The following is a 27,845-nucleotide window of genomic DNA, read 5'->3' as shown; positions in this document are numbered from 1 at the left end:
ATTCAAATGTAAATGTTTTCCCTAAATTAATGTGGACCTTCATCTACAACTTAATCAAGAATCGAGTCGTGATAGATTTAGAACACAATGCGGGGCGGGGCGGTGTTTGACGAACTTGACACAAATAGGGCGGCAAATTGGAAAGTTAATTATCGGGGCTTCACTCGTAAGAATTTCCAGAAAAAAGTACATAGGGCCTTTGATGTTACTTCTATTCTAATTTTTCCAAGCATTTTATGATAATAATACTATGAATAACTGTTTACCCGTGATTTTGTCAGTAAAACATAACAATGCATTTGACAATGACCTCGCACACGAAGGGTCCAGTCCCAGGCAAATGGATTTTGTTAAAATTTGAAATATAGGTGCAAATGCACAACAATGAAAATATTTTTTTGCGTATTTCACTCAAAAACATTTTCCAATATAAAATGGTCGCTCGAGATCGATAATTTCAGCTCAAGTTGACGAGCAATCTAGTCAAGTGCGTGAGGTCGATCCTTAGCAACGGCTGTTTTTTTTTAACTGTATTTTGGTAATATCGACGTTTTCTTTTTTTGTTTTTCTGATGCTCACCGAGCCCCACTCTGTCACCCAGGTACTAATTAATAATATGTGGACTAGGGAGGTACATAGTAAATAAAATACGTATTTAGTGTTATAGGTATGAACTTTATTTATTATTACATCATGATTTATAATATTAATTTACACAAAATAAATAAATGCTCGCAATAATAATAACATGTCAAATTACAAGTAAAAAGCAAAACTTTATACTAGAGTGAAATAGCAACTAATCTAATGAGAAACATTTGATATAAATTAAAGGTAAAAAGATTATTTAGGATTTCAGAAACACCATAGCTCTATTTCTCATAAATATATGTCTATGGTTTGACAAATTCTCGTCAAAAAATTATAAACGATCGTCTCGAGCGCATACAATTTTATTTAAAGAAAAGCGTCTTCAAATGAAAAGAACTTCAACATAATGCGCATTCCCACAACTCCACATTTGTATGTAAGTCGGTACAATGAAACTATCGCCTCAGCGAGACATGCGCATGAAATTGACGTAAACAGAAACCTTTATGAGCCAAATAAATACTAAATAAAAAAAAGGTGTAGTTCATAAAAGTATAACCAATTAGAAATGATGGCGATTTCATACAATGAATGAGATATGGTAGAAAATTTGTACATTGAAAACCAATACTGTTGGGGAATGTTTCGATTCATATTATTATTATATAAGTATAACATGTTAAAATATGGCCTCATCGCAGCTTATAAAGTTTTCTAACAAACCTACTGGATGACCACTTGCACCAAAAAACTCAATACAAACACAAACGTAAATTAATGTCAATTACAAACAATTAGTAAGACAAATGAGTATTGCTCAATGTCGCAAACACTATAACAGTCTTAAAACTCATCAAAACCAAACTTCAAATACCCGTTAACAGTGCCCTTGGCTTCAGACAATCATAGTTTTCATGCGCGATGAAAACAATATTGTCTCGTAAAAAACTAGGATCAAAAACTCTCACTACCTGTTCTAACCAGTTTTAACATATTACTGCGATAACATATGTTGATTACACGTTGATAATATTTTTATATCACTGAATGAAAAAAAATTTACTAACATATCACTGGCACTAAATAGCGATTGCACAACTTTCTTATGAAGAAGAATATGTGAAATAGATACACTAGACTGCCTTTTTGTCGCTCATTCAAACACTTAACATAAAAGTATATTGGGAGACTGAAAATGATTTCTTTTTATTTTTGTTCTGATGCATGGGGTATGGTTGCCAATTGATCGAGATTTACAAGCATTTATCTCTTATACTGGGAATACGCAAGTAGGTCTCAGTATTGCATTATGATTTTCATACCATTATGTGTGTACAAAATCAAATTTACTCCCTGAATCTATTTAAAGATTTTTCATGATTATATCAAATAATGTAAACACATTGGCCAAGTCAGACTATACTTATACAAGTGCGTGGGTTAGTAAATAGCCTCCTAGTAAATAGGCTAACATGATAATAAAGCAACATAAAGAATTTGTCCTTACTTGTACACATGCCAAATTACTTTTAACTCGTAACTTTAGAGATATTTTGTTGGTTGTTCAAAGACATCTGAAGTATTCACACATTTTTTTTCGTAGAATCCATGGATTTTTCAACACGTATAGTTCTATTTGTTGTAATCAATGACTTATGGCAAGTAAAATAATTTAATTTCTCATCTTAGTTCTATGTTAACATAGACAACTGGGTTCCTCCTTTACATTGGGTTAAGAAACTGTAATTTTAACAATACTAACAGTTAACAACTCCTTAATCGAGACCTAAAGGTTTTTCACACACGAATAGTGCAAGAAAGAAAAAATTTAATAATAAATCACACCACCCCCTACCACGCGACAAAGATCGTAGTTACAAAAGCGTTTTTACCCTGTCTTATGCAATATTTTACAGCGGTATTGTCACAATCGCGTATCGTGGTGAGGGTCTTACAACAATGGACGTTACTGAAGTATAGAAGACACACATTTAGGCCATGAAACCAATTGGGAATTCAACACTAACAGTTTAGAGATTAATGATAATGGCTGGTGAATTTCGACAAGGCAATTTCTTAAGAGTAATTTTTTGAGATTCTATCCGCCAAAAAATCACTCGATTTTAAACTGTTGTGATGTAATTTACAGAGGCGCGTACTTACCTAGATTATGTTTTCGCTTGCCAGCAAGCATTTTAACACTCGGAGCACATCATAAACAGTAATTATTACTTAATAACTTCATCTTTTGAAGTATTAAATATTGACTTAATAACTTCATTTTCTGAAGTTCAATTTTTATTATCACATCCCTCTTCGGTAAATACGCGCCTGTGGCGATTTTGTAAGAAAAGCTAGGTGTAAACTATATAAATCTGTGTATTCCCGTGGGTGTGACCGTAGTCATGGGTAAGTGAGAGAGCTACTTTATCCGGTAGTGTGATGGGGGCTTTATCTCTTAGAAGAGCTCTTGATCTGTTGCAGTTTGAGGCGTAGCGCGTCCACCGCCGCTTCGTTCTTTTGCGAGGCGGGCTGGGATGTGTGGAGCTGGAATAATTATTAACATTATTTTAAATTTTAAGTAATTTTGCTTTTTCTATTAAATCCCTCTTCTTAGCTCTGACAATCCAGGAACTTAGTTATATTCAGGCCCACCATTAATCTTAAACTGAGATGCAATCGGGACTAATGCCAGAAGGTCGATATGATCGATAACACAAAATGAACTTATACTGATGAGACTTCAAAAGAAAATAATTTTGCCCGTGATGGGTATAGAACCCACAAACGGACGGAAGCACTAAGCATTACATTACGTTTGTTCTTCGTCCTTCTGGCTTTTAGTCCCGACAATATTTTGTTTTTGTTTATTAAATAATCCCTTTTAAATATGTTACATTTGGTTGGGACGTGAAGAGGAAATTCACGTAATTACGACTATACATCAATAAAAATGATGCTAGCTTTCCGTTTTATATGCATGTTTATCTAAAAGAAACCTTTTATGTAATAAAGATTAAATATCTCACCTCTAACTGTGGGTCGATACTATGCGTCCGCGGCAATGTGTTCTCGTTAATGGAGTCCGCTAGCGCTCTGTTGTCACTGACGGGCGTCCGTGGTTGTGACGACGATTCTGTCTTCAGACCGGCTTTAGCCTGAAAATATTGCGGTTAGTTGATTTATTTCTACGCGAAAATTGGGGTCAGCAGTGGGAATCTTTGGGACCAGAAGCGGGATAACTCGGAGTCAGAAGGTGGATCAATCGGGACCGGAAGGGGGATTAACAATATTTCAAACATGATGCGAGTACGGAATCAAACAATAGGATAAGTTAAGCCTTAAAATATTTAAACAAGTAAATTTCAAATAAAAATGAAACTCATCTCACCTGTAAAGCTCTAAGTCTCTCCAAGAAAATGACGTGTGACTTCTCATCATTCTCGTTACTTATATCTGAAAGAATCATTTAATATTTAATAAAATATATAATACAATATCATGTTATGTGTGGTTTGACTGAAGTAATACAGAAAACTGATACTAACCAATATTCTCCGACTTGTAATCGTGTTTGTATATGGGCATTGAAGCTAGTTTCCTTTGCTCGGCCACTTCTCTCAGCCCTCGTTCCACATAGTTCCTGAAGTAGAACGAGGACCCTTGCATGAACGTCCAGATGTCCACTTCTGGGTGCCTTTCCTGTTAGATAGTTAATTAATTAATGAAAATAAATGAGAAACCAATCCAAAAAAGATTGACACTGAAATTTCTTAAAGTTTGTTTGGAATACAATGTATGATATGCTAATAAACATAAAACTTGCTTCATTCGTAAGCTGCTTCTTTCAATATTAAATAAATATTTGTATTTAAAGCAAGCTCTATACACGTCTCTAAACGCGCTGTTGCCGCTCCGTGTAGCTTCAACTTAGCACTAACACGTTACCACCACACTAAACATAACACTTACCCTCAAGTCGTATAACTGAGCCAAAGCATCTCTATTATGATCCTTAGTGCCGATACTCTTCAGTATATGTGCCAATTCTTCATGAACGCCTCGAGGTAACCGACCAGCGGATAACGCGACGTTGCCGCTCAGTGCAGCGCCTATACCGATGCCGGGAACCATGGAGCTGCCGTTCAGTGCGTCTGTCGTGTTCTCTTTTTTCTCATCTAGTTTTAGTTGCTGGAAAATGTGAAACAGAATTAAATGTTTCATACGAAATTTATCACAATGGGTTTCATCTGTATATTGAAAAATTTTCCTTATATTTATCGACGCATATACTTTGATCATTATGTTCAATGGTGCCGACCATTGATACAGTACAGTGGGCCACAAAGAGAAGCACGCCTCATTTCTGGAGCGAAATGCAGATAATAAAACCTTTCTAATAAATACCGTTGCAGAAACATAGATTCGCAACACAAAAGAGACGCGTGGTGTTCTGGGATGTATAGCTGTTATTTTCAATTTAAAGCTTCTGTCATCTGCAAAAACCGCTGCCATTTTAGGTCAACTTATATTCCATGTTTTGTACAATGTCTTACCTTCAATACTTTGAGTAGATAAGGATAGAGGTCCGACTCGTTGACATCCGGGATCTGCGTCAGATGATTCGTTATCGAGGAGCCCTTCATTTTGACTAGAGTGTGTACTAACGTTTTTACCGTTCTGAAAATAAGGACAAAAATTTTAGTTCATGCCCTCTAATCTTCATTCTTCTGAAGTCCCGGTCCCAAGTTCCGGTTGCGTTATTCCGAGGAAGGACCCGGAGAAAAATCCGGGAATTGGAGTAACTAAGGCGGACAATTTGGTGGGAACCTAACCCCTATTGGATCACGGTTACAAATCCAGTCGCCTGAAAGTTGTTACCTTACCGATTTGTCACTCCTTTCGTCGCGATTAAGTAAGATTCATATTTTCTTTTCATAATTCATAATTTATAAGACGCTAAACAACTGACCTATATGGCGTATCGCTAATGTCCGGATTCTTCTTCCAATAGCTGTTCGGGTAGGCCTTGTAAAACACATGTATCTTGTACAGCACCGCGTCGTAGTCTATGGAGTCCACCTCCCACGACGAAATCATCTTTAACGTCTTCCAAAAGCATTTGAGGAGCAGATCTTGGTAGCGAGGGTAGGCGGGATCCGAAACGCCTATCGATTCGTGTAGGAGTGACACAATGGCGCTGGAAAAAACAATTGTATAAATAAATAAATTAATTGCATCAGGGAATAAGACATTTGCTATGGAAAAAGTAATCGAAATGCAACATAAAAAAAAGGTTTCATTAGTTTTTTCAATGGTTTCTTGCTATATGAGAATCTGCCTCGAGTAAGGTCGTTTTTCTTCATTTTGTCTTACTCATCTTCACTTGTTCTCAGTTGTACCCTAAGTGGTTGAGTTTCAAAGCCTATTGGTTCCTTAAAATTTCCCGTCGGCTACGACCGTATTTAGGCAAATTTTAAGTCAGCCTGGTGAAGATTTTTGCGTCGACAGTAGTGAAAACGCAAAACATTTGTTCCTAGGTTAGTTGTAGGTTCCTGCCAGAATCAAGTTAAGTCAGCAACACACTCACCAAAGAAGACCGCTCCTAAAGGAATGCTCGAGTCACACACACACGTTTGGTACAGAGCCTGAACGACGGCTTTGTACCAGACTCTCCCTATTGTCATAACGCCCGCAGTGACGTCATCCCACTCACCAGAGCAGGCCGCTCCTGGGGGAGTGCTCGAGCACGCGCACGCACACGTTGTTGAGGATGCGCACCAGCCGCTCCCCGTCGGGCCCCGAGCCCACGGCGCTGGCGCCGCCGCCCAGCACGCGCAGCAGCTCGCCCAGCAGGGAGCACAGCGCAGCTTCGCCCACTTGGGATCCGCAGCCGGCCGTCTCGTAGAACTGTTTGGTGAGATAAAGAACTTGTTAGTAATGTGATGCTTAAATAACAATAGTAGACCATCCACGGTAGCCTTTATATTATTTATCTCAGAGCTTCTTATGTGTTTCAAGACATTACATCCAGTTGAGTTATACTGTTACAAATCACTATGTTGTTATTCATATGAAGCGTGATCAATGTAAAAAAGAACCATGTCGCTGTGTGAATAACTGAGTAACAAATGCCATTGCAAAATGTTATGTGTTATAATGTGTAATGAGCGGCCCTAGTAAAAGGCGGCCCAAATTTTGTCAGAAGTACCTATAAAGAAAGACTATGGCGTCGACCGATTCGTTTCACCATCTTTCAAGTACACCATTGTCAAAATGGTGTAACATCCATATACGGTGAAATGGTATTTTGTATATTTATAATTATACAAAAGTGTAAGAAAAGAACCCGTGTGGTTCCCGGCACCAATACAAAAAAGAATAGGACCACTCCATCTCTTTCCCATGGATGTCGTAAAAGGCGACTAAGGAATAGGCTTACAAACTTGGGATTCTTTTTTAGGCGATGGGCTAGCAACCTGTCACTATTTGAATCTCAATTCTATCATTAAGCCAAATGGCTGAACGTGGCCATTCAGCCTTTTCAAGACTGTTACCATAAGTATAATATATAGTAAGAAGGTTTACCGTAGTGAGCGCGGTGGCGAGGTACTTGTAGGCGGGCAGCGCGTCGTGCGGCGGCAGGGGCCCGGTGCGCAGGCGCCGCACCTGCGCCGCCACGGCCGCCACCAGCCGCGCCTCGTGCGCCGCCAGCGCCGCGCCGCGCCCCGCCACCAGCGCGCCCGAGATCAGCGACAGCGCGCGGATCGCCGCCTGCGCCGGGGGACGAACACACTTGTCAATTCATTCGCCAATAAAAACAGTCTTATCACGCCTCGATCCCGGAGGCATTCAGAGACTACACGTTATTTCCACTTGCCATGATACCTGCATATTTCTTTCACATCATTCTACATTCATCATTCTCTCTATGAAAATGACATACATTTATAAAAACACGTGCACAGAAAAAAACAAAAAAATAAAAATAAATAAATAATAACAATAAAGATATTACAAACAAACAAAAACACGTTTAAACAAAGTGAAATCAAATTTCACTTCAGTTAAGATCTTTGCTCCCATAAAATTTACACTAATCGACACCTATCCTTCCTACTACTATTATAAAGGCGAAAGTTTGTATGGATGTTTGTTACTCTTTCACGCAAAAACTACTGAACCGATTACCATGAAATTTGGTATGTAGGTAGCTGAAGACCCAGAATAACACATAGGCTACTTTTTATCCCAGAGTTCCCGCGGGATTGATAGGGTTTCCATGCGGACGAAGTCGCGGGCGGCCTCTAGTTATAATATATACTCGTGAACAACAACATATACTCACGTTGAGGTCGGGGCTGGCGATGGAGTGTATAGTATCGGCTAGCTGCGAGTCGTCCACACTGGGCTGCGGCGCGGCGTGCGGCGCCAGCGCGTGTGAGGGCAGCCGCGGCGGGGACATCGGGACCATACTAGATAACAAAAACAAAATACTAATACAGAGGGGGATAATACTCAGATTATTATGTAAAGAAAGGTCAATGGCAGAATTAGACCAATCTATTTCTTCCTGTGGATGTCTCTACAAGCAACTAAAAGAAGCCGTAACAAGCATTAAAATAACCATAGCAACCAGACCTATTCTTTTAAAATATATGGCACCAATACAAAAAAGAATAGGACCACTCCATCTCTTTCCCATGGATGTCGTAAAAGGATAGGCTTACACACTTGGGATTCCTTTTTAAGCGATAGGCTAGCAACCTGTGACTATTTGAATCTCAATTCCATCATTAAGCCAAATAGCTGAACGTGGCCATTCAGTCTTTTCAAGACTGTTGGCTCTGTCTACCCCGCAAGGGATATAGACGTGACCGTATGTATGTATGTATTAAGTAAAGAAAGGTCAATGGCAGAATTAGACCAATCTATTTCTTCCTGTGGATGTCTCTAGTCTAGAAGCAAATAAAAGAAGCCGTAACAAGCATTAAAATTACCATAGCAACCAGACCTATTATTTTGCAATATATGGTAAATACACTTACCTCTGTCTAACCGCAGGTTGAATAGGATGTGCATTATGCGGCCTGCCCGCAGCTGGTATGGGCTCGTCCAGGAACTTGAGGTCCAACTCGGGCAGATCCGGGCGGCGCAGCACTGGCACCGCGGCGTCCAACTGCGCTATCAGCTCCGGGTCCAGACCGAAGGGACCCGATATCGTTTTGGGTTCCGGTGGCGCGCTGTGTGTGAAATGTTTATCACTACATAGTATAAAACAAAGTCGCTATTTTAGTCTGTTTGTCTGTATGCGTAAATCTTTAAAATTACGCAACGGATTTTGATGCGGTTTTTTGTAACAGGTAGAGTGATTCAAGAGGAAGGTTTTTATGTATAATGACATTTATAATTTTGCACCCGTGCGAAGCCGGGGCGGGTCGCTAGTATTGATATAACCCAGAAATTATGATCCAGAAACTAAAAGGCAGTCGGCCCAGTGGGTGTTTCCGTTCGAGGAGTTACCCACAAAAGTGAAGAGAAGTCGAAGTGCGGGAAAAAAGATGGTGGCTTCGTTCTTCGGAAGGACAGGCCATTACGCAACAATTGTTTTAGAGGATCAAAAATCAGTTAATGCAGAGTGGCGGCGTCCAACTGGGCTATCAGTTCCGGGTCCAGCCCGAAGGGGCCCGATATCGTTTTGGGTTCCGGTGGCGCGCTGTGTGTGAAATGTTTATATTGATAATATGATGAACTAACGCTTATATTAGCGAAATACTGCTTATTGGTTTAAAAAGAGATAGTTAAATGAGCCATACAGCTGGCTGTAGCGTGGCTTTGCTAGTCTGTTGGCTCTGTGTGCCCCGTAAGGGAAAAAGACGTGATGTAGTTAAATGAGTGAGAACGGGATAAGAGTGAACTAGTCGAGAAATGTAGGTTGCAGACTTTGCCACTTATCTCGGGAATATAATGCCGAGTCAGGGGATTGAAAATTCTATTTTGTTTTCGATTGATCCAATCTGTGAAATGAAGTGTAAAATTATGACGACCTAAGCGAGAAGATAACGAGATGTAGCCTATGGTTATTGATTAGTTGTTTGTAAATCAGAATTGGGTAAGGTGCTGTTACCACTTACACTGAGATTCTATAGTCCTATTTGGATTTAAAATATCTAAAATACACAAGTAACTCACGTGTGTGTGTGTGTGTGCCGTGTGGTTCCCAACACCAATACAAAAAAGAATAGGACCATTCCATCTTTTTCCCATGGATGTCGTAAAAGGCGACTAAGGGATATGCTTACAATCTTAGGATTCTTTTTAGGCGATGGTCTAGCAAACTGTCACTATTTGAATCTCAATTCTATCATTAAGCCAAATAGCTGAACGTGGCCATTCAGTCTTTTTAAGACTGTTGGCTCTGTCTACCCCGCAAGCGATATAAACGTGACCATATGTATGTATGTAACTCACGGGTTAGGAGGCGGCGGTGCCATTTCCTCTTCCTCTTCTTCCTCGTAGTCAGCCGGCGAAGCTTCTACCGAAATGATGCGGCGAGGAGGCTCCTCCTAAATAGATTTATTGAACAAAAGATGATTTCGTTACTTTGTTATTTCATTAGATTATGATTATTTTGTTATTCGATCGGTCTTCCAAATAAAAATCTAGCTATTGTCTACAGCTTAGCTTAGCTGGGCCACAGAAGTGGCTAGAAAAGTATACCAGCTTCGAAGCATAGACGTAAGTAGGTGGTATAACTTTATCTGATACACCGAAGTCTTTTTTTCGTAACTACCAACAGCACATTTAACAAACTGAAAGGTACTTTAAGTCGTTCTTGCTAAGAATTTACGAAATATAAATTATGTGAAAAAAGTATTTATATCCAATTTATAGAAATATTCATTTAGTTTTCGAATATTTGAAACGCTGGTAATATATAAAAAAAATTTAGGATATAGTCACGACTACACTCACGTCTTGTTGTTGCAATATAGGTCTCCCCGAAGCGGACAGAGGCACCACCATAGATCTGCGAACTTCGGCGCTGCGAGACTTTCCGGCTCGCTTGATTCGCTCTTCTAGCAAAGATAGGTCTTTGTCGGAGATCTGTAATGAAAATAACGAATGTTACGTCTGTTTATAGCTATTTGCAAGGCACTTTAGCATATTACCACTCCAACTTTTATTTATCCTATAGTTGACGTAAAAGGCGACTAAGGGAAAAGCTTACATAGTGTAGCTTTCACCATGATCTTTTGCAAAGGTTGTGGAGATAAGACAGGAATTTAAGTCCAGACCCAGCTATAAATTTTCTCCTTATCCTTCCTACCTCCCGACTAAGGGAAAAGCTTACATAGTGTAGCTTTCACCATGATCTTTTGCAAAGGTTGTGGAAATAAGACAGGAATTTAAGTCCAGATCCAGCTATAAATTTTCTCCTTATCCTTCCTACCTCCCTATCCTTATGTATATTAGATTAATGTCAATGCTTCCACCCACCTGGCCGATCATCTTGTACACCTTCTCCCCCTCCAGGAAGTAGGCGCTGGCCACACAGTTGAGGGCGGCAGACCGCACGGCGTTGTCCCTGTCCCCTATGTGGCGCGCCAGTTCCTTGAGGGAACCGCCGCCGGGGGACATCACACTAGCGCCGTAAGTTTCTAACAGGTGACCGATGCATTCTAGGCATTCTGCAATCAACAAATATGCTTCGTCACGAAACAAAAAAAAATTCACTTAAAAAATAAATATATATATCGGACAATTCACACAGATTGTGCGAAGCAGAAACTTAGTAAGCGACAGTTAGATCATCACTTCGCAATTATTTACCGTAAATAAAGTTTTAAATTAATTTTGATCAAATCTTTACGATACGACAAAGTAAAATAATAAGACGTAAAAATTTACATATTATCTTAATGCAAAGATAAAACGTTTGATAAACAAATACGTATGTCGTAAAATAGTGATAATTTTACCTTGAAATGTAATAAATCATATTATTAATCAATAACATTTAAATTTCCCTGTTAACAATCATTTGGTGATCGTACGTACATGTTTACAAATTTTTAGGTTAAAGGCCCAGGTACCACACGGCAATAATGTACCTGTACGAAAATCACCAAGACAGGAAAATATAAATATTTCAACATACCGGTCCTCTGCCTCGCATTCTTGGATTTGAGTCCCTCCATCAGATATCCAAACAGTTTGGTCACAGAGTACACGACACAGATCTGTTTGAACAACGCCTTCACGCCATTACGCACTGTGTCTTTCGGATCTCCCACCTAGAAAACAAATTGTAACTATTATAGGTACTTCAAATGTAGGGAAATATTTTAGTAATCAGCATTCTGAGAGTGATTATCTCCTTGTTATATGGGGGTAATAACTTGGAAAGGAATCAGAGGTTCGCAATAGGCTACAATAACGGAATAGGTATGTCAGGTACACTAAGTGACTCCCAGTTTAGTTGTTCCAATAAGTGTAATTATTTTTTAACACCTTTTACATCTGCAGTAATGATTAGCCGTGATTATTTATTATATTAGAGTGCCATAATGCTTAGCTATTTATAGATGAAAAGGTATATTTCTATAAATAAATTCTGTGTCTAATATAATACACAACATTCGGTTATAGCCCCACAGAACCACATTACCGGCGACGACTGCGAAATTTATTGCACATTCACATATTTATTTCCTAAAGTAGTTTGATATTCGCCATATGACATAAACGAGTCTTATTACCAATACATACCTTTAGCACCAAATATGGTATAAAGCAGTTCGCCTCATACTCGGCCATTGTATAATCAGCATCGATTAGGTACTGGAAAACCACGGAAAGGTACTCCAAACCCTTCAAGATCACTGAGGGGTTGGTGTCGAAGAACCGCAGGGTTAACCATTTGAGCACCAGGTCTAGATTAGCCATCAGTGCTGATCCATTCTCGTTCAGGTCTTCAGAGAGGGCCTCGATTGCTTTTAGGTGGTACCTGGTACAATTTAAAGATATTGACAATTTGAAGGTAAGCACAGTACTATAAAAATTAAGGTTATATTTTTCTCTGTTGTCGGACACTTCTTCTAAAAGTATGCGCGTCATTAAAGTACTTCCAAGGATTTTCAGTTGGGAGGTTTTGACTGATAGCATGTTATTGATATTATAAATCTCATAAACTCCCCTTTAAAAAAAAATATCTAAGATTTTCTGTTATTGAATTTGAATTTGTGAACGGCTGGAATCTCTCTTGATAGAAATGAAATATATAATAGAATGAAAGATTTTTCTTTAACTTGGTCATTAAGTTCCATCTAACTCACCTAAAGTCGTTGTGGAACATATTGGCGACCAACTGCTTGTTGAGCCCAGCAGTAGACATCTGTTCTTTTAGAAGCTCGAAGAATTCCTCGCGTGGGGTCGTGAAGTTCCATTTCAGTACTGTATTGAAAGTTTAAAAATTAAGTTTTTATACAAAAATTAAACAAACAAGAAGTTCATTAAAGGGCCGATATATACTTTTTATAAATATGTAATACAGGTATTAAACGCGCACGTAAGGTATCTTTATTTTTTGACGTTGAATATCTGTAATATTAATAAATAGTATAATGCATCGCGAGACGGTAAGGGTTTCATTGAGATTCACAATCATGCAGATCACTACAAGTACTTCCCTGAGATGCCAATGAAACCCCATAAGTGTTGCAGTCTCATAGGTATAACCTTATTGGGCTTTTTGCCCCAGCGGTATCCTGGGAGGGACTTGTAAGTCAATTTATGACCACGATGAAAAATTAGAGGGGTTGGATTTTCTATCAAAATTTGTCCAGTAATTCATTCGTAAATTTACGACGCACGTCAAACATTTTAAAGTAACATACCTTTGAGCTTCTGATCGTCGATTATGCGCTGATTTTTAGCGTTGTTGTTGGGCAACAATGGCGTACAGTCTTCGTCGTCTTTCTTGCCGCGGCTTGATGCGGACGAAGGCTTGACTAGGCCCTGAAATTAAAAGCTTAATAAGCACCTAATTCCAAAGGAGTTATCTTATGGTGTGCTTAAAATAATATGTAAATGACACTACTCATGCTCTGAAAAGATTTGGCAGATTCGAATGCCCATCTCAGGTCTTTTTTTAGTCCTCTCCTCTGAACTCCATAGAAAGACTAGTATAGGAATAGTATTATTTTAATATGCCATGAAGCTGTGTATATCAGTGAAATCTTAAATAGAGTTCTACCATTGGGATTTAGATATGTTTTGTATAGAATCAAAATTACAATAGCACTTTTAATCATTAAACACTTACTTTTCCTTTGACAGGTACCGCCTTCTTTTCGGCCTCCTTCTTGAGAGCGCCTCCGGTTTTGACGCCTTTCGTCTCCTCCTTCTTGCTTTTGGCCGGTAAAGGCTGAACTGGCAAATTGGGGCGTGCCTTGTCTAAGGCCGCTTGGATTACGGTTTTGGACGCAGGCTGGAAATAAAAATAACTTTTAGTATTCTAAATATTTACATCTGGCAACGAAATACAACAATATCTCTTTAAATACTTTACACTTTAGTTAGTCGAGAGTAAAAGCTACATAGCTAGTAAAAACGTTAGGCACAAACAGTGAAGTATGTCGGTGCGGACAAATAAAAGTATGTACAGTCAGTCATTAATCGCATATAAAGTAACAAGAAATGGCATAGAACTATATGACGCGGTAATAGAAGCAATTTTGCAGTAAAGTTCGTTCGGTTGATAGGCCATAACCTTGTTTTTACTGACCTCGTAATTTTTATAAATTGAGACTTAAAATTACCTTGATCTTGTCGAGTTGCTTGTGCATGCTTTCATATCCCAGATGCAGCATGAATGGTAGCACGCAGTCCGCTGCCGCTTTTCTAACGTCAGCCGCTCGGTCTTCTATACACGAGAACAGCAATGGAACGCATACTGCCAGCTCTTCGCGGGGGAAAGATTTTGGGGGCACTGCGAAAGTAAATTAAAATTTTAATGTCAATACAATATTTTAATACTTTCGTCATGTTGAGAAAAAGAATGAACGTGGAATGATGTGGTAGACATCAACGTCAAAGAAAAAAAGCCTGATCGTAATGAAAGTAATTTCCAAAGATTCATTTGTATGTACGTACTGCAAACAAGTCGCTATATAATAATAATAAAAAAACGCAAAATAAAATTTTTGTTATTTTTTTCAACTCTTAGTTTTCATAAGAGTATAAAATCTATCTATATCCGCCCCTCTTTATTGTCCAGTCCAGTGGACGTAGGCCTCTTCTCATCTTCTCCATTCCCGGCGGTCTTGGGCTAACTCAATCTACCCAACTACGTCGTGTACTATATTAATCTATTTGTGCGATCGTCCGCCCCAGTATATAGACAGCTGTAGTCACCGTCGGGCAGGTGGTCGGCCAGCCACTGCAGCAGCGCGGCGCGCAGCAGCGGCGAGCCGGCGCGCAGCGCGTCCAGCAGCAGCTCGCCCTCCAGCGGCGCCGCGCCGCCCGCGCGCGCGCACCACGCCGCCAGGCACGACACGGCGGCCGCGCGGATCCACTGCTTGCTGTCGCCCAATGCTGCATGCCAACGCATAATAAGGAATATGTAGGTAAGTAGAAGGGAATCGGATTTACTATCAAAACCTAACACTCAAGTGTGTCTATGACATTGCGTGGTCGTACCATATTTTACATAATTATCATATCTATCATAATAGCAAATAGAACTTAACTGTATACTAATGTATCCAAATAAAACATTGAAAGAACGAAGGAAAGAATATTCTTTATGCTAGTTTCAAGTTGAGTTCACTATATCAATATATGGCCAAATTTATCAAAAACCATGATAATCCTTAAGAGAACAGAAAATCCTGCCGATAAACTACTTCCCAGTTTGATGGGAAATCCAATCAAGAAAAGTTCAATATTGTTTTGGTCAAATTAAGGTTAATAATAAAAATAAAGGAACATCCTCTCATGTTGCTTCCCATAACGACGACTAATGCTTCACATATCTATAGCGGACTTTGAGCTTGGTTTTACTATATATAAACATCTAGGTAAAAAACTTGTAGCAAACCTTGGAAAAACGAAGGGAAGAACGTCCTAACATGTTGCTTGCATTTGCTTCCCATAGCAACAGCCAATGCCTCACATATCTGTAGCGCTGTTTGTGCTAGTTTCGAGTTGGAGTCTAAAAGGCGCGCTGTCAACGCCGCTGGCAACTCGCCAAGAGACGGCTTGATCGGTGATGAAGAAGTTATTATGGCTTTCACTTTTTCCAGGGCTTCGTTGCGAACCTATGAAGAAATTGTTATAATCATTAAAGTACATACATACATACATATAGTCACGTCTATATCCCTTGAGGGGTAGACCAGAGCCAGTAGTCTTGAAAGACTGGCAAGGCCACATTCAGCTATTAGGCTTAATGATAGTATTGAGACTCTAATGGTGACAGGTTGGTAGCCCGTCACCTAAAAGAAGAATCTCAAGTTTATAAGCCTTTCGCTTAGTAGCCTTTTACGACATCCATGGGGAAGAGATGGAGTGGTCCTATTCTTTTTTATACTGGTGCCGGCAACTACACGGCATAAGAGTACGTACCAGTATAGTATAAAGTATAATGTGTAACACTTAAGTTTTCCACATTATATATATTCATAAGTATCTTCATGCAAGCTCCTCTTTTAAAGTAAATTAAGTGAACGGGTTTTCATTCATACCTTCCAGTTCTTGTCGTTGATCTCGGCCACCAAGGCCTCGGTGATGAGGGGCGCGATGTCGGTCCTCGTCCGAACGTCATCCGCGGGCACCGGCTCCTCCTCAGGGGCGTCTTCGTACACTTCGTCGATATCGTCGCCCAATGAACCTTTGCTCGCAGACTGTTAAAAAAAAATAAGATATATATGAAACCTACAAATAAATAAAAGTATTGCCACTGCAATCCATCGATAACATAGCTTAGTCAATGTCTCAAGTTTCTCCTAATCGATCTGGTAGGTCCAGTATCTTAGTTTTTATGAGTAGCAAGGTTCAAAAATAATTTTAAGAAAACTATATTGATATACATACATATATTTTACTTTTCCAAAATTACTGACCATGGCGGGTGTAGATTACCTTGATCTTCTACTAGCGACTGTCCCAGCTTTGTACAAATAAAATAAGTGTGAAATTATTATATCAAATGTATGTTCTTTAATTACTTTATTACCTTACTAACTCCAGAACCCGCCGGCTGCCTGGTAGGCGTAGGCGGGGAACTGTTGGCGTGTTTGTCTATTTCCAAACTGATCAGTTGCTTGGTCGCCGGTTTCTCGCTGTCAAAGTGGTTGATCAACGACGGGCCCACATATAGAGACAATATCCCGAGGAAGTTGACACAGGAAGTTCTCACGTTAGGATTCGTCGCAGATAAAGCCTTTTTGGAGTGCGCGATTATGGCCGTCACTTTCATACTGTGGAATAAACAAGTAGCTATGTCAAATTTAAAAAAAAAAGAAATATAAACGAAAAAGGATGAGTGTGTTAAAATACAGTTTTAATAACATGGGGTTGTACAAGACCGTAAGAATAAAGTGCTTGGCAAAATAGAATAAAACCACTCCATTTCCTTATCTGGATGTTGAATGAGGTACATAAAGGTAAAATAGATCAGGCAAGTTAAATATTTTCTAATAATTTCAAACAAACTTACGTGAAACCAAACTCTTTAACCGCCACGGCCATCCAGTTAAACATCTCAGATTGGACTTTGGGGTTCTTCTGCGAGTCCATGGCGAACCCCAGGCCCTCGTTGGCGACGTGCTCGAGCCCGCAGGCGGCGGCCAGCGCCGTGAGGCACTCGGCGGCGACGGCCGCGCACGACGCCTCGCCCAGCTTTGTCAACACGTCTTGTAAGACGAAGTCTGCTGCCACACTGAAAAAGGTAACAGTTTTTGTTATGGTAATGTGCCGTGTGGCTCCCGGCAACCAATACAAAGAGAATAGGACCACTCCATCTCTTTCCCATAGATGTCGTAAAAGGCGACTAAGGGATAGGCTTACAAACTTGGGATTCTTTTTAGGCGATGGGCTAGCAACCTGTCACTAGTTGAATCTCAATTCTATCGTTAAGCCAAATAGCTGAAAGTGGCCATTCAGTCTTTTCAAAACTGTTGGCTCTGTCTACCCCGCAAGGGATATAGACGTGACCATATGTATGTATGTATGAAATTTACACAGATTTCCTTAATTCACATTCATTTAATCAAGTGAGTAAACCATGCCATGATCCAATCCAGGTTCCCAGGGCTGAATTTTGGTCTTGGCCACTTCTCAAGTAGGACGTATTAAATGCAGACTGCTTGCAATTTTTCTAGGTGGAAATTTATCTCCAAAATATATGACATCAAAAAAATAACTCACGTTGAAATAGGGAAGTTCTCAGTAATGTACTTGCACGCCTCGAGCCTAGCCTTCATGACCTGAACATTGGTGTCTTTGAGGCCAGGCTTCTTGTTGAGGATGCGATACAGCACCTGCGCCGTGGCGTCGCTCGTAGACAGACCTTGCACGGTCGAGTGGAAGCTTTGGACGGCTGACAGGCGGTTCTTCCAGTTGCCGTCTCCGAGACCTGGTAATCATAATCATTCAGTTATTTACGTTTACATACTAAAATTATATGGGTATATAATAATATAAGTGCCTTGTGGGTGAGGCTCACAAGGGACTGGAAAAAGTGGAAAGATCTGGAGGAAGCCTTTGTGTCTAAAGGATACGCTGATGGCGACTGATGTGTTTTTATTATATATTATAATTGTAAATCTGTAAGTCAGCAATAAAGGCTTTTGAAAACTAAAATTATATACGGGAAAGTAAATTTGAGCTCTTCACAGATAAACACTAGACAGCCTCCATAAAATGTTGCATGTTGCACAAAATTGGTGTGGAGATCATAAAGGATTAAGGGCTTTTTTTACGCAGTTGGAGACGCAGCCAAAAGCTCGATTGCTAAAACTAGGGTTTCAAGATGATGCTGGTTTCCTAGAACTATTTCATCTCTTTTATTCTCATCGTTAAAGACCAATAAGGAATAAAACTTTTACTTTGTATAACAATCTACACAATGTTAAGAAAGCTTGTTACAAAACTATCGCCGGTTCGCTTTTTGTTATGACGTAAAACGGGACAGCGATTGTTTATGGCGCGATCGCGCGCGATAAAACGGCGTCGCGCGTGCTCTTATACGGGGGCTTTATTTAATCTGCACACATGATATACTCCACTAACCGTTCAGCACATCCACCGCCAACAATGTCTCCGCTCTGGCATCAACTTCCTCTGGAGAGAGTTCCTGTTCCCTCGGAGGGCTGGGTTGGGCTCTACCAGCGCTGGCTTTCTTTGCCACTGCTGGTTTCTTTGGAGCTCCTGTAGGTTTATGATACAATTTTAATTCAAAAATTAATTTAGATTGCAAGTGAGGATATACCCGAGATACATACATACATACATATAATCATGTCTATATCCCTAGCGGGGTCAGAGCCACCTGTCTTGAAAATACTGGTGGCTCTGTCTACGGCTAAACTCTCAGCTGTTTAGCTTAGTGATAGAATTGAGATTCAAATAGTGACAGATTGTTAGCCCATCGCTTAAAACAAGCATCCCAAGTTTATTAGTCCATCTCTTACTCACCTTTTACAACATCCATGGGATCGAGATGGAAGTGTTCCTACTCAAAATTGCCGGTAACCACACGAATAATAAAGAAAGTTAAAGGAATATAAATCAAACGTGTACCAGAGGCGGGGCGCTTGACGGGCTTTGCTTGCGTGGAGCCGGCCGGCTTGGAGTCCCCGCGCCCGGCGACCGCTTTGGGCTTCGGTTCTTTCTTGGCCGCTGATACTTTCACCTTGATCTCCGCCTGGTGAACAACATTTACTTCTGATTATTGGACAAAATGATAATTATAACCGAGCGACGTTGTACACCTTTATAAATGTGACAACTTACATGCTTTTTCTTAGCAAACGCAATGAGATTATGCCAAGAATTTGTATTTAACAATAATTTTAAAACAATTCCCGATGACAAACGCACAAAATTTATATGGTTTCAACTTTCACTCGATACCTCAATCACGTGGGAATAGGTAGGGGAATTTTAAGATCAGTATAAACTATTTTTAAAATAGTGCATTTCATTGCCTATGCCTAATAGTCACTCTTGCCTTCAACATAAACCCTATAATATTCTAACCTTATCAGCAAACTCCTTGATCTTCTGCTCTTTCAGGTTGTCGAGTTTCCCGATGTGCGGCGCGATGTTCTTCTCGCCAACCAGTTTGGTGGCCGTGCCCAATGCTTCTGCGGCCGCGTCTCGTACCACAGGATCTGTTATAACACAAACAGTCAAATAAAAATAATCACGTCTATATTCCTTTCGGGGTACACAGAGCCAACGGGCAGCTTTTCAGTTTTCAGTTTTGATGAAAAAAGACTGAAAGGTCACGCTTAGCTGCTTCGCTTAATGATAGAAATAGTGTTAGTTAAGATTCAAATAGTGACAGGTTGTAATCTTCTATAATTTAAACGCATTAGTTATATACCGCAACGCATGTAAGATTGCCACAATAATTTGGCATGTAGGTTCTTTAGACTTACCAGCGCTCTCCAATAGTTTCAACAAGCCTGCCACGTAAGCTTTTATTAGTTTCTTGTTGAAAGCGGCCGGTTGCGTGACGCACAATGCTCTCGCCAAGAAAAGAGCACTTTCTGATTTTATTTGCGGGTTTTTGTTGTCAAACGCGGCTAACATGTCCTCCATTATAGCTTCCAGGTTTGTCTATGAATAGAAGAAACCTTTAAATTAATAAAAGCGATTTTTTGTAATCAAGGTAATAAATGTCTAAAATAAAGCTGCGCTTTTTTCAGCAGAAAATACAGGTTCAAATCCCATTTTGGCTATCTCAAAGTTATGTACAATAAGTAGTATGAATATCAACCCATACTCTTATGGTGAGGGAAAACATCGCGAGGAAACCTGCATTTTCAGGCAACTGGATGTGGACCATGATCCAATAGGAGTTAAGGTTCCATGCAAAGAATGCGGAGGACAGATGGGATACGCTTTGTATTAAAACCTGACAAACCCAATCCTGGATCCATGGTCAAAGTCGTACCTTGGGTTCCTCTCTAGAGATATGCTTATAAATACTTACACTAGGATATATCGCATCAATAGCTTCCCGCAATGCGGCCACTACATTCGTCTTTTTCTCCTTGAATTTCTCCAAAATAGCTTGGACGCAGGCGACGGCGTATGGAGTGAATTTCCCTCGCAAACCGCTCGCGATCATACCGAGCAACCGTCCTCCCAGTGCGACTATCATCACATTAGTGTCTTTTGATATAATCTGCAAATAAACAAATAAATGATTTATGATATACATGATATACAAGGAAGTATGCAGAGATCGTGGCAAGTGGAAAGAGGTAGTCTCTGCCTACCCCTCCGGGAAAGAGGCGTGATTTTATGTATGTATGTGTGTATGTATATACATGATCGATCGATCAATTAATATAGTTACTGAGTGAATGACTGAGTGTTAATGTCTTGTACAGTCAAAAAACTGAGCATATAAAAATTTTATTTGATATGTATGTTTATTCATTGGGAAATGACCATATCTCGAAGTACCAAGGGAGCGGTAGAAGAACGCCATTTATAATTATAAGCTGGAGGAGCTGCAGGCTTCTTGTGATAAAAAATCTGTCCCATATATATTTATTTTATTATCATCCAACAACATCATTAAATAACAGACAAACATTCAAACAGGTCACTTCAAACAAGTTAATATGAAAATTTACTCACATCATCTTTTTTTCTTATCAATAAAACATTTATTAACATTAATTTACCTTTTTCAAAGCCCTGACGAGATCCGCATAATCCCCAGGTTCCAATCTCGGGGCGGTCTTCAATATAGCTTCGAGGGCGTCCAAAGCTTCTTTCCTCTCCTGCCATTTTTTAGCCTCCAACTTTTCGTAGAAGTCTTTGGGGATCCTGGACAGGATTTCCACGGGACTCAGGAGATCGAATGGATCCAAGTCGGCGGAGTCGCCCCCTGCTGTGTCCGCGTCGTCATCGTCGGCAGCTGGAAAATGACAAATTTAATTAACTCTGCAATATAAGCATGATCAACTCGTGACAATCGTCTCCTTCAAAGATTTGACGATTTCATTGATTGATTGTAAGCAGCCTGCTTTCAGTTTACTTTTCTTCATCCAGTTGATGGTTTTCCGACGCAACGCTTCCTTAAAGCACTTTTTTGTGATACATACATTTGTTTGAGTGTCAACCTAAGGCTTACAGTGTGAGAAAATATCCTGAGGAAACCTGCACTTCCTGGCAATTGGATGTGAAACTAAACTAATCAAAAACAATATGGGTTGGTTTCCAATTGGATATGGGGCCAAGATCCAATATGGGTTAATTTCACCTGCAAAGGTATGCGGAGATCAGACAGCACGTGCTTAGTGCCAAAACCTGACTTGCCCAATCAATGATCAGGTCACAGGCGCGCCTCTGGCTGTACCCGCGAAGAAAGCAGGCCTAAGGTCAGGAGGATATTAACTCAGACAATACACACCGTCAGTACTGTTCGCGGCGACGTTAGGGTTCCGGCCGCGGTGCTGCTGAGAACGGAGGTACCTGGCGGGCTGGGCGCCTCCGCCCGCGCCCTGGAAAGACTCCCGCAGTTCTTGCTGTACCACGGCCTGCAGGGAAGCTATGTGCGGCTCTATGGCTGCGCCGATCCATCTGGAAATATACATACATATATATAATCACGTCTATATCACTTGCGGGGTAGACAGAGCCAACAGTCTTGAAAAGACTGATAGGCCACATTTAGCTGTTTGGCTTAATGATAAAATTGAGATTCAAATAGTGACAGATTGCTAGTCCATCGCCTAAAAGAATAATCCTAAGTTTAAGAGCCTATCCTTAAGTCGCCTTTTACGAGATCCATGGTAATGAGACAGAGTGGGCCTTTTCTTTTTTTTTATTTGTGCCGGGAACCACAGGGCACTGTAAATATAATTATATAAATATTTCACAATTCGTACCGCAAAAAAGTACGTATCATAACTCAGACATGTACAGCTTTTCTGATTTCAAGCTGATTTTTTGACAATCTACAATGTCTGATGGCATGTGTTTGATCTGCGTTATTATGAAACGGGACTACTATCTAGTGAGTTTTACACAAATACATATAGGCAGTGCCGTGTGGTTTCCGGCACTTAGAGTAGAATCACTCAATATTAAGTGGGTTTTGTAGAGTTTATATCCTAATAAAAACAGCAAACAAAAGAAACAATAAAGGCATAATCTGTAACTATACATATCAATATTCATTTTCCAATATTCAATAGTCTAATACCAACCTGTGCATTTCAATAACGAGAGCCTTCATCTCATCCCTCACAGTCTTATCTCTGTCCGCAAGCAACACCGGTATCTTCTTGACCATGGGTTTGATCGTGATGACTTTGTTGCCAAACTGTTTCAAAGCAGAGTTGAGGGCCGCTGTACATGCCGCTACCACTTTGGGGTTCTTCTGTTCCATGCCCTTGAGCAGCTCGTCTTCCACAATCTCGTGTTTCTCTATCTCTATGTACATTAGTGTAACCTGTGTGATAGGAATCAATGTTTCAGGATTTGAAAAATAAACTGATGAACATCACATATTGTACTTATTGTGCTATTTTTTTTTTTAGATCAGTACTGTGCACATTTGATATTATATTTGTATAACAATAACCGTCATTTTTCCAACAGCATAAATAAATAAATACAAACATACAGGACAAATTACACAGATTGAGTTAGCCTCGAAGTAAGTTCAATGTTACGAGATACTAACTCAACAATACTATATTTTATAATAAATATTTATATAGATAAACATCCAAGACCCAGGCCAATCAGAAAAAGTTCTTTTCTCATCATGCCTTGCCCGGGATTTGAACCAGGGACCTCCGGTGTCACAGGCAAGCGTACTAACGCTGCGCCACAGAGGTGGTTGATGTGGTCATCAAGTGGTTGATGACAAAAAAATATCAGATAAGGACCTAACTATAGCTGAATGCTGAATCAGCTTTCCAATCTCTTGTCCACAATAGTAGGAACACTTAATATTGTAATGAAATATCTCCTTACTTGCAATGCCAGATCTTTCGTCTTAGTCTTGGGAGCGGCAATGCACTTCGCCACGATCCCAGACATCACTTCTCCCACAGTTTTACCAGCGTTGCCGCAGTTCTCGACAAACACCAGTGCTGCTTCCAAACCTAAAAACAAAAGTCATTATTTAACGATTGCCTTGACAAAAGTTGCAGACTGATATACTATTTTCTGCAGACAATTACAAACGAATAGAAAAAAAAGGAATATACAAAATTTAATACAGACATATCTATGTTGATTTAGATTATTTAATGTGTGCCTGCTAAGTGCCGGCAATCTGGGTATATTCAGTTAAAAATCAAATTCATTCTAGCTGATCTACTTTCGTAGTAACGAAATAAGATCGAAAAGAACAGTGTTAAGAAACTTATTAAAAGAATATTTTTGAAAAGAATAAAGAAATTTTGATGTGTACTTTGGTGGAAAATAGTTAAATTTTATACAAATTGTTCATCAAGTAAATAGGTATATTGCTGGTATTAGCTCCAGTGCGAAACCTATTATTATGGAAACAGATTTCGGTCACACGCGCGATTGTGCAGAACCGAAGGCAAAACACTCAACAACACCTACCTAGATATGATTCTTTTAGTTACTTGGTTGATTAGAAGAAATCTCTCATAGGCATACGATTGCTGCTGTGTATTTTAATTTGTACTAATTACTTTTTAAAAATCTGTTATGTATAATAAAGTATTTACAAACAAAGAAACACTTAATTTGTAAGAACATTTACATGAAAATAAAAATATGAATAATGGAACAATATTAAATGTTGTGATAATTACAATACAATACAAATACAGACCATTTTTTGGGTAAATTAGTGTGTACACGCATATACATATGTATAATATGTCATCCCTAAACATACAATTCAGGCATGGATAATAAAATAATAGACTTGTCTAAAGCCTAGAAACGTGACTCCGATGCCCTACATGCGCCGCCGTGCCGACACACGTGAATTAAAATCGGCCAGATTTCAGACAAAAACAATTGGATTAAGACATCCTAGCATTTCGGTATATAACCAACCCGTCATGTTACTGTGGTCAGACATTGTTGGTACAATCCAATTAACTATGTCCCACCCAACATCGCCATTCCTCTACATCACTCCTGGTTGCACCCAATCACCATGATTTGTGGCCCAATTACTGTCTGACCTTGTTTAATCACAAAATCTATTATAGACTTACCAATGGAATAAAAACAATTGGGACATAATAAAGACTGCTGGTCAAGAAAATCATGACAGTTAATATCATTTCACCTTTAAACCACTATCATAAGGCAGATCTGATGTATGTTAATATTCAAGACATTTTATATGCAATTTTTTTATGTAAGGCAGAAAAAATAGAAGATAATTGATAAAGTGATTCACATAGTACTCACCTTTTTCCTGGGCCATAGCATTGCTGTCTGTGACAAATTTCTTGATAAGTCCCAGATACTTGTTCCACTCTGGAGATTTCTCATCATCAATCTGGTTGAAGAGCTTAATGGCCTCCTCGTAGCCTGCGACACGGGCCTTCCAAAGTTTGTGCACACATTTCTCTTCAGTCGGCAATTTCTTATATTCATTCTCATCCTCCATTTTGTCTAATTTTGAAGTTTCTTGCTTTTATTAAATATTCTATCACCTAGACAGAGAACATTTAATTATTTTATTTAAAGCTACACCAGCTGAACTTGCAAGATAAACATTAGATATTAAGGCTGCAAAGCTTTGAAATTCTCTCCCCTTTGACACTAAAAAAGCACAGACCATCAACATATTTAAAAATAATGTATTTAAGTTCCTATCAAGTTAAGCACCTAGATCGAACGTCATGTAATTTATCTTAGTTTATGTATGTTTATTTATTAATAAGTTTATACATATATATTTAGTGGATAGGTATATGTCTATTTCTGTTAGTATATTTTTAAATTGTTGCTAAAAACTCCTCCAAAAAAAATGGGATAAGTCCACCATTGCAAGTGATTTGTTTCTTTTATAACTATGTACTATTTTCTTGTAACTGTGTAAATTTCTATGCAATAAAGATATTACAAACAAACAAACAAACAACAGGGGTTTGCCAACAGATTCACTTTCATGTGCCAATGTGCTATTCTCATTTAATTTTAAAGTTTTTTGTGAGAGGGTTACAACAAACAAACTCCTTACATACAATTTTAGCATCAGTCTGGTATTATTTTATTATATGTTTGTAAAAACTTTATTGTACATAATAAATTTTTAGTAGTATGTAAAATTTTAGTATGTATGGACTTATAATAAAATTATACCAGCCTGATTTCTGTGCTTAGAAGATATTGACAAGAAATATTATAATTTTTATATGTATAATCCGGTAACAAAAAAATTGATATTTATTATTTCTGTCTGTGTGTATGTTTGAACTTGCATTACGCAAAAAACTATTGATCTGATTTAAATGTGGTTTTCTCAGATGTATTAAGCTTCATCCAACTGAAAAACTGGTATAAAAAAATTTCTCCCCCTGCCCCTCTAATGGGCAATATAGGGGAACAGTTTTTTCAGTGAACTTTTACAGCAAAAGAATTCAAAGGTTGCAGCTAGTTTTTAAATAATCTTTTGTACAAAAGTTTTTCTGATACAGAAGATAAGAATCTGCAGATTATATTCCTTATTCCTCATCTTAATTTCATCAAACAAATTTGACTAGTGGCATTTTACCTCACTTTGCCATTAAATCATAGCTATAGATTGTAGCTTTGAAGTTATTGAATAATTATTATACCATAAATTTGATGATAACCAATTTGAGCATAATCACAAACCATAATTTTGAAACCATGACAGCTGACACAAATAAAAAAAAAGCTTAAGATAAGATTACATAGAAAAGTTTTAAACATTAGGCATAAACCATATAATTTTTATATGGTTATGCACACTAAGTCATCCAGTTCAACACTCAATATCTATAAAAGGATGCCAGTTAGCCCTGAAGATAAATGATAGGTGAATTAAATGCAAACAAACATAGGTGGCCCCATTTTTTCTTGTACCTTCCTTGCAGGTCAAGGATTTTAGGTATGCATATAATTGGTAAAAATTGTAATTTTGAAACAAAACTAGACCCAGATTTAGACATTCAGATTTTTTCCTGCATTGTCAAAGTAAACAATAGAAATTGACTTAAACACAACATGCAAATACGCAGACCTGATTAGTTAATAATATACCGCCTTTGGGATAAGTTTAAACTTTCTTTTGAGCGTAGGCGTTTGTTTTATATCAATAAGATAGGGTATGCGTGTAAAAACAGTGAATAAAAGTGATGAATCAACGGCGTATCCTGTCCAATCTAATGGTTACCTGATCAATATTGCGGAACAAATAAGTAATTGCGAGCTGGGTCATTTATAGCTACGCGTATTAAAAGACGAGATGTGAAACTAGATCGCATCTCCAGCGGCTTCGATCACAGCAACGGTCACTTTCTCATTCAATAAACAAATTCGATCAAATGTCACGAATCTCACCGTTTAAAGTAGCTTTCTTGCGGGGTCCAATCAATTTAACTAGAAAAAGCAAACACTGTGAATATAAATGTTGAAACACTCACATCATCCAGGAAGGAGATTTATTTTAACCGACAAAAAGAAATGTCTTTTTCTTTTCCGTCGTCGTTTTTTTGAGTTTGCAAAATGAAAATGGATGTTGGACGGAAATAAAATGTTGCCAGTTGCTTGATATCAAAACGTCAAAATATGTCAAAAATGAGTCAAACCCATGGATTTTATAACACTTTGTATGGATAAGACACCTTAATTTAGTTCATACGAAGCCTTTGTTGTCTAAGGGCTTATTGACGACTTATGCCATGTGGTTTACAGCACTTTAGAATAGAACCACTTTATATATTTCCCACAGATGTCATACAAGGCGATTAAGAGAGAGGCTGATAAACTTGGGAGTCTTCTCGTAGGCGACAGGCTAGCAACCTCTT

General features: G+C 38.9%; 1 protein-coding gene across 1 annotated transcript; it reads right to left on the bottom strand.

Moving 5' to 3' along the window:
* Positions 1 to 668: 668 nt before the first annotated feature.
* Positions 669 to 27,552, bottom strand: LOC106140720 (protein mini spindles). The gene is made up of 37 exons (XM_060950226.1): positions 27,379 to 27,552; positions 25,255 to 25,502; positions 23,827 to 23,957; positions 23,052 to 23,296; positions 22,253 to 22,422; positions 21,522 to 21,757; positions 20,819 to 21,013; positions 20,262 to 20,442; positions 19,858 to 19,991; positions 19,399 to 19,522; positions 18,889 to 19,026; positions 18,025 to 18,232; positions 17,315 to 17,536; positions 16,832 to 17,075; positions 16,341 to 16,499; positions 15,695 to 15,914; positions 15,010 to 15,189; positions 14,415 to 14,584; positions 13,919 to 14,083; positions 13,491 to 13,611; positions 12,930 to 13,047; positions 12,364 to 12,601; positions 11,753 to 11,888; positions 11,092 to 11,282; positions 10,567 to 10,698; positions 10,063 to 10,157; positions 8,640 to 8,834; positions 7,940 to 8,066; positions 7,180 to 7,365; positions 6,308 to 6,501; positions 5,564 to 5,791; positions 5,148 to 5,271; positions 4,564 to 4,782; positions 4,140 to 4,293; positions 3,983 to 4,047; positions 3,621 to 3,749; positions 669 to 3,138 (listed from the first exon to the last, which is right to left on the bottom strand). Exons 2-37 carry the CDS (start codon positions 25,454 to 25,456, stop codon positions 3,043 to 3,045), a joined length of 6,072 nt encoding a protein of 2,023 aa, XP_060806209.1. The 5' UTR covers positions 25,457 to 25,502; positions 27,379 to 27,552; the 3' UTR covers positions 669 to 3,042.
* Positions 27,553 to 27,845: the final 293 nt, after the last annotated feature.

The sequence above is a fragment of the Amyelois transitella genome, chromosome 21 (genome assembly GCF_032362555.1).
Source record: "Amyelois transitella isolate CPQ chromosome 21, ilAmyTran1.1, whole genome shotgun sequence".
Classification (NCBI taxonomy): Eukaryota; Metazoa; Arthropoda; class Insecta; order Lepidoptera; family Pyralidae; genus Amyelois; species Amyelois transitella.
Note: the sequence above shows the minus strand (reverse complement) of the source record. Positions and strands in the feature narration are given on the sequence as shown.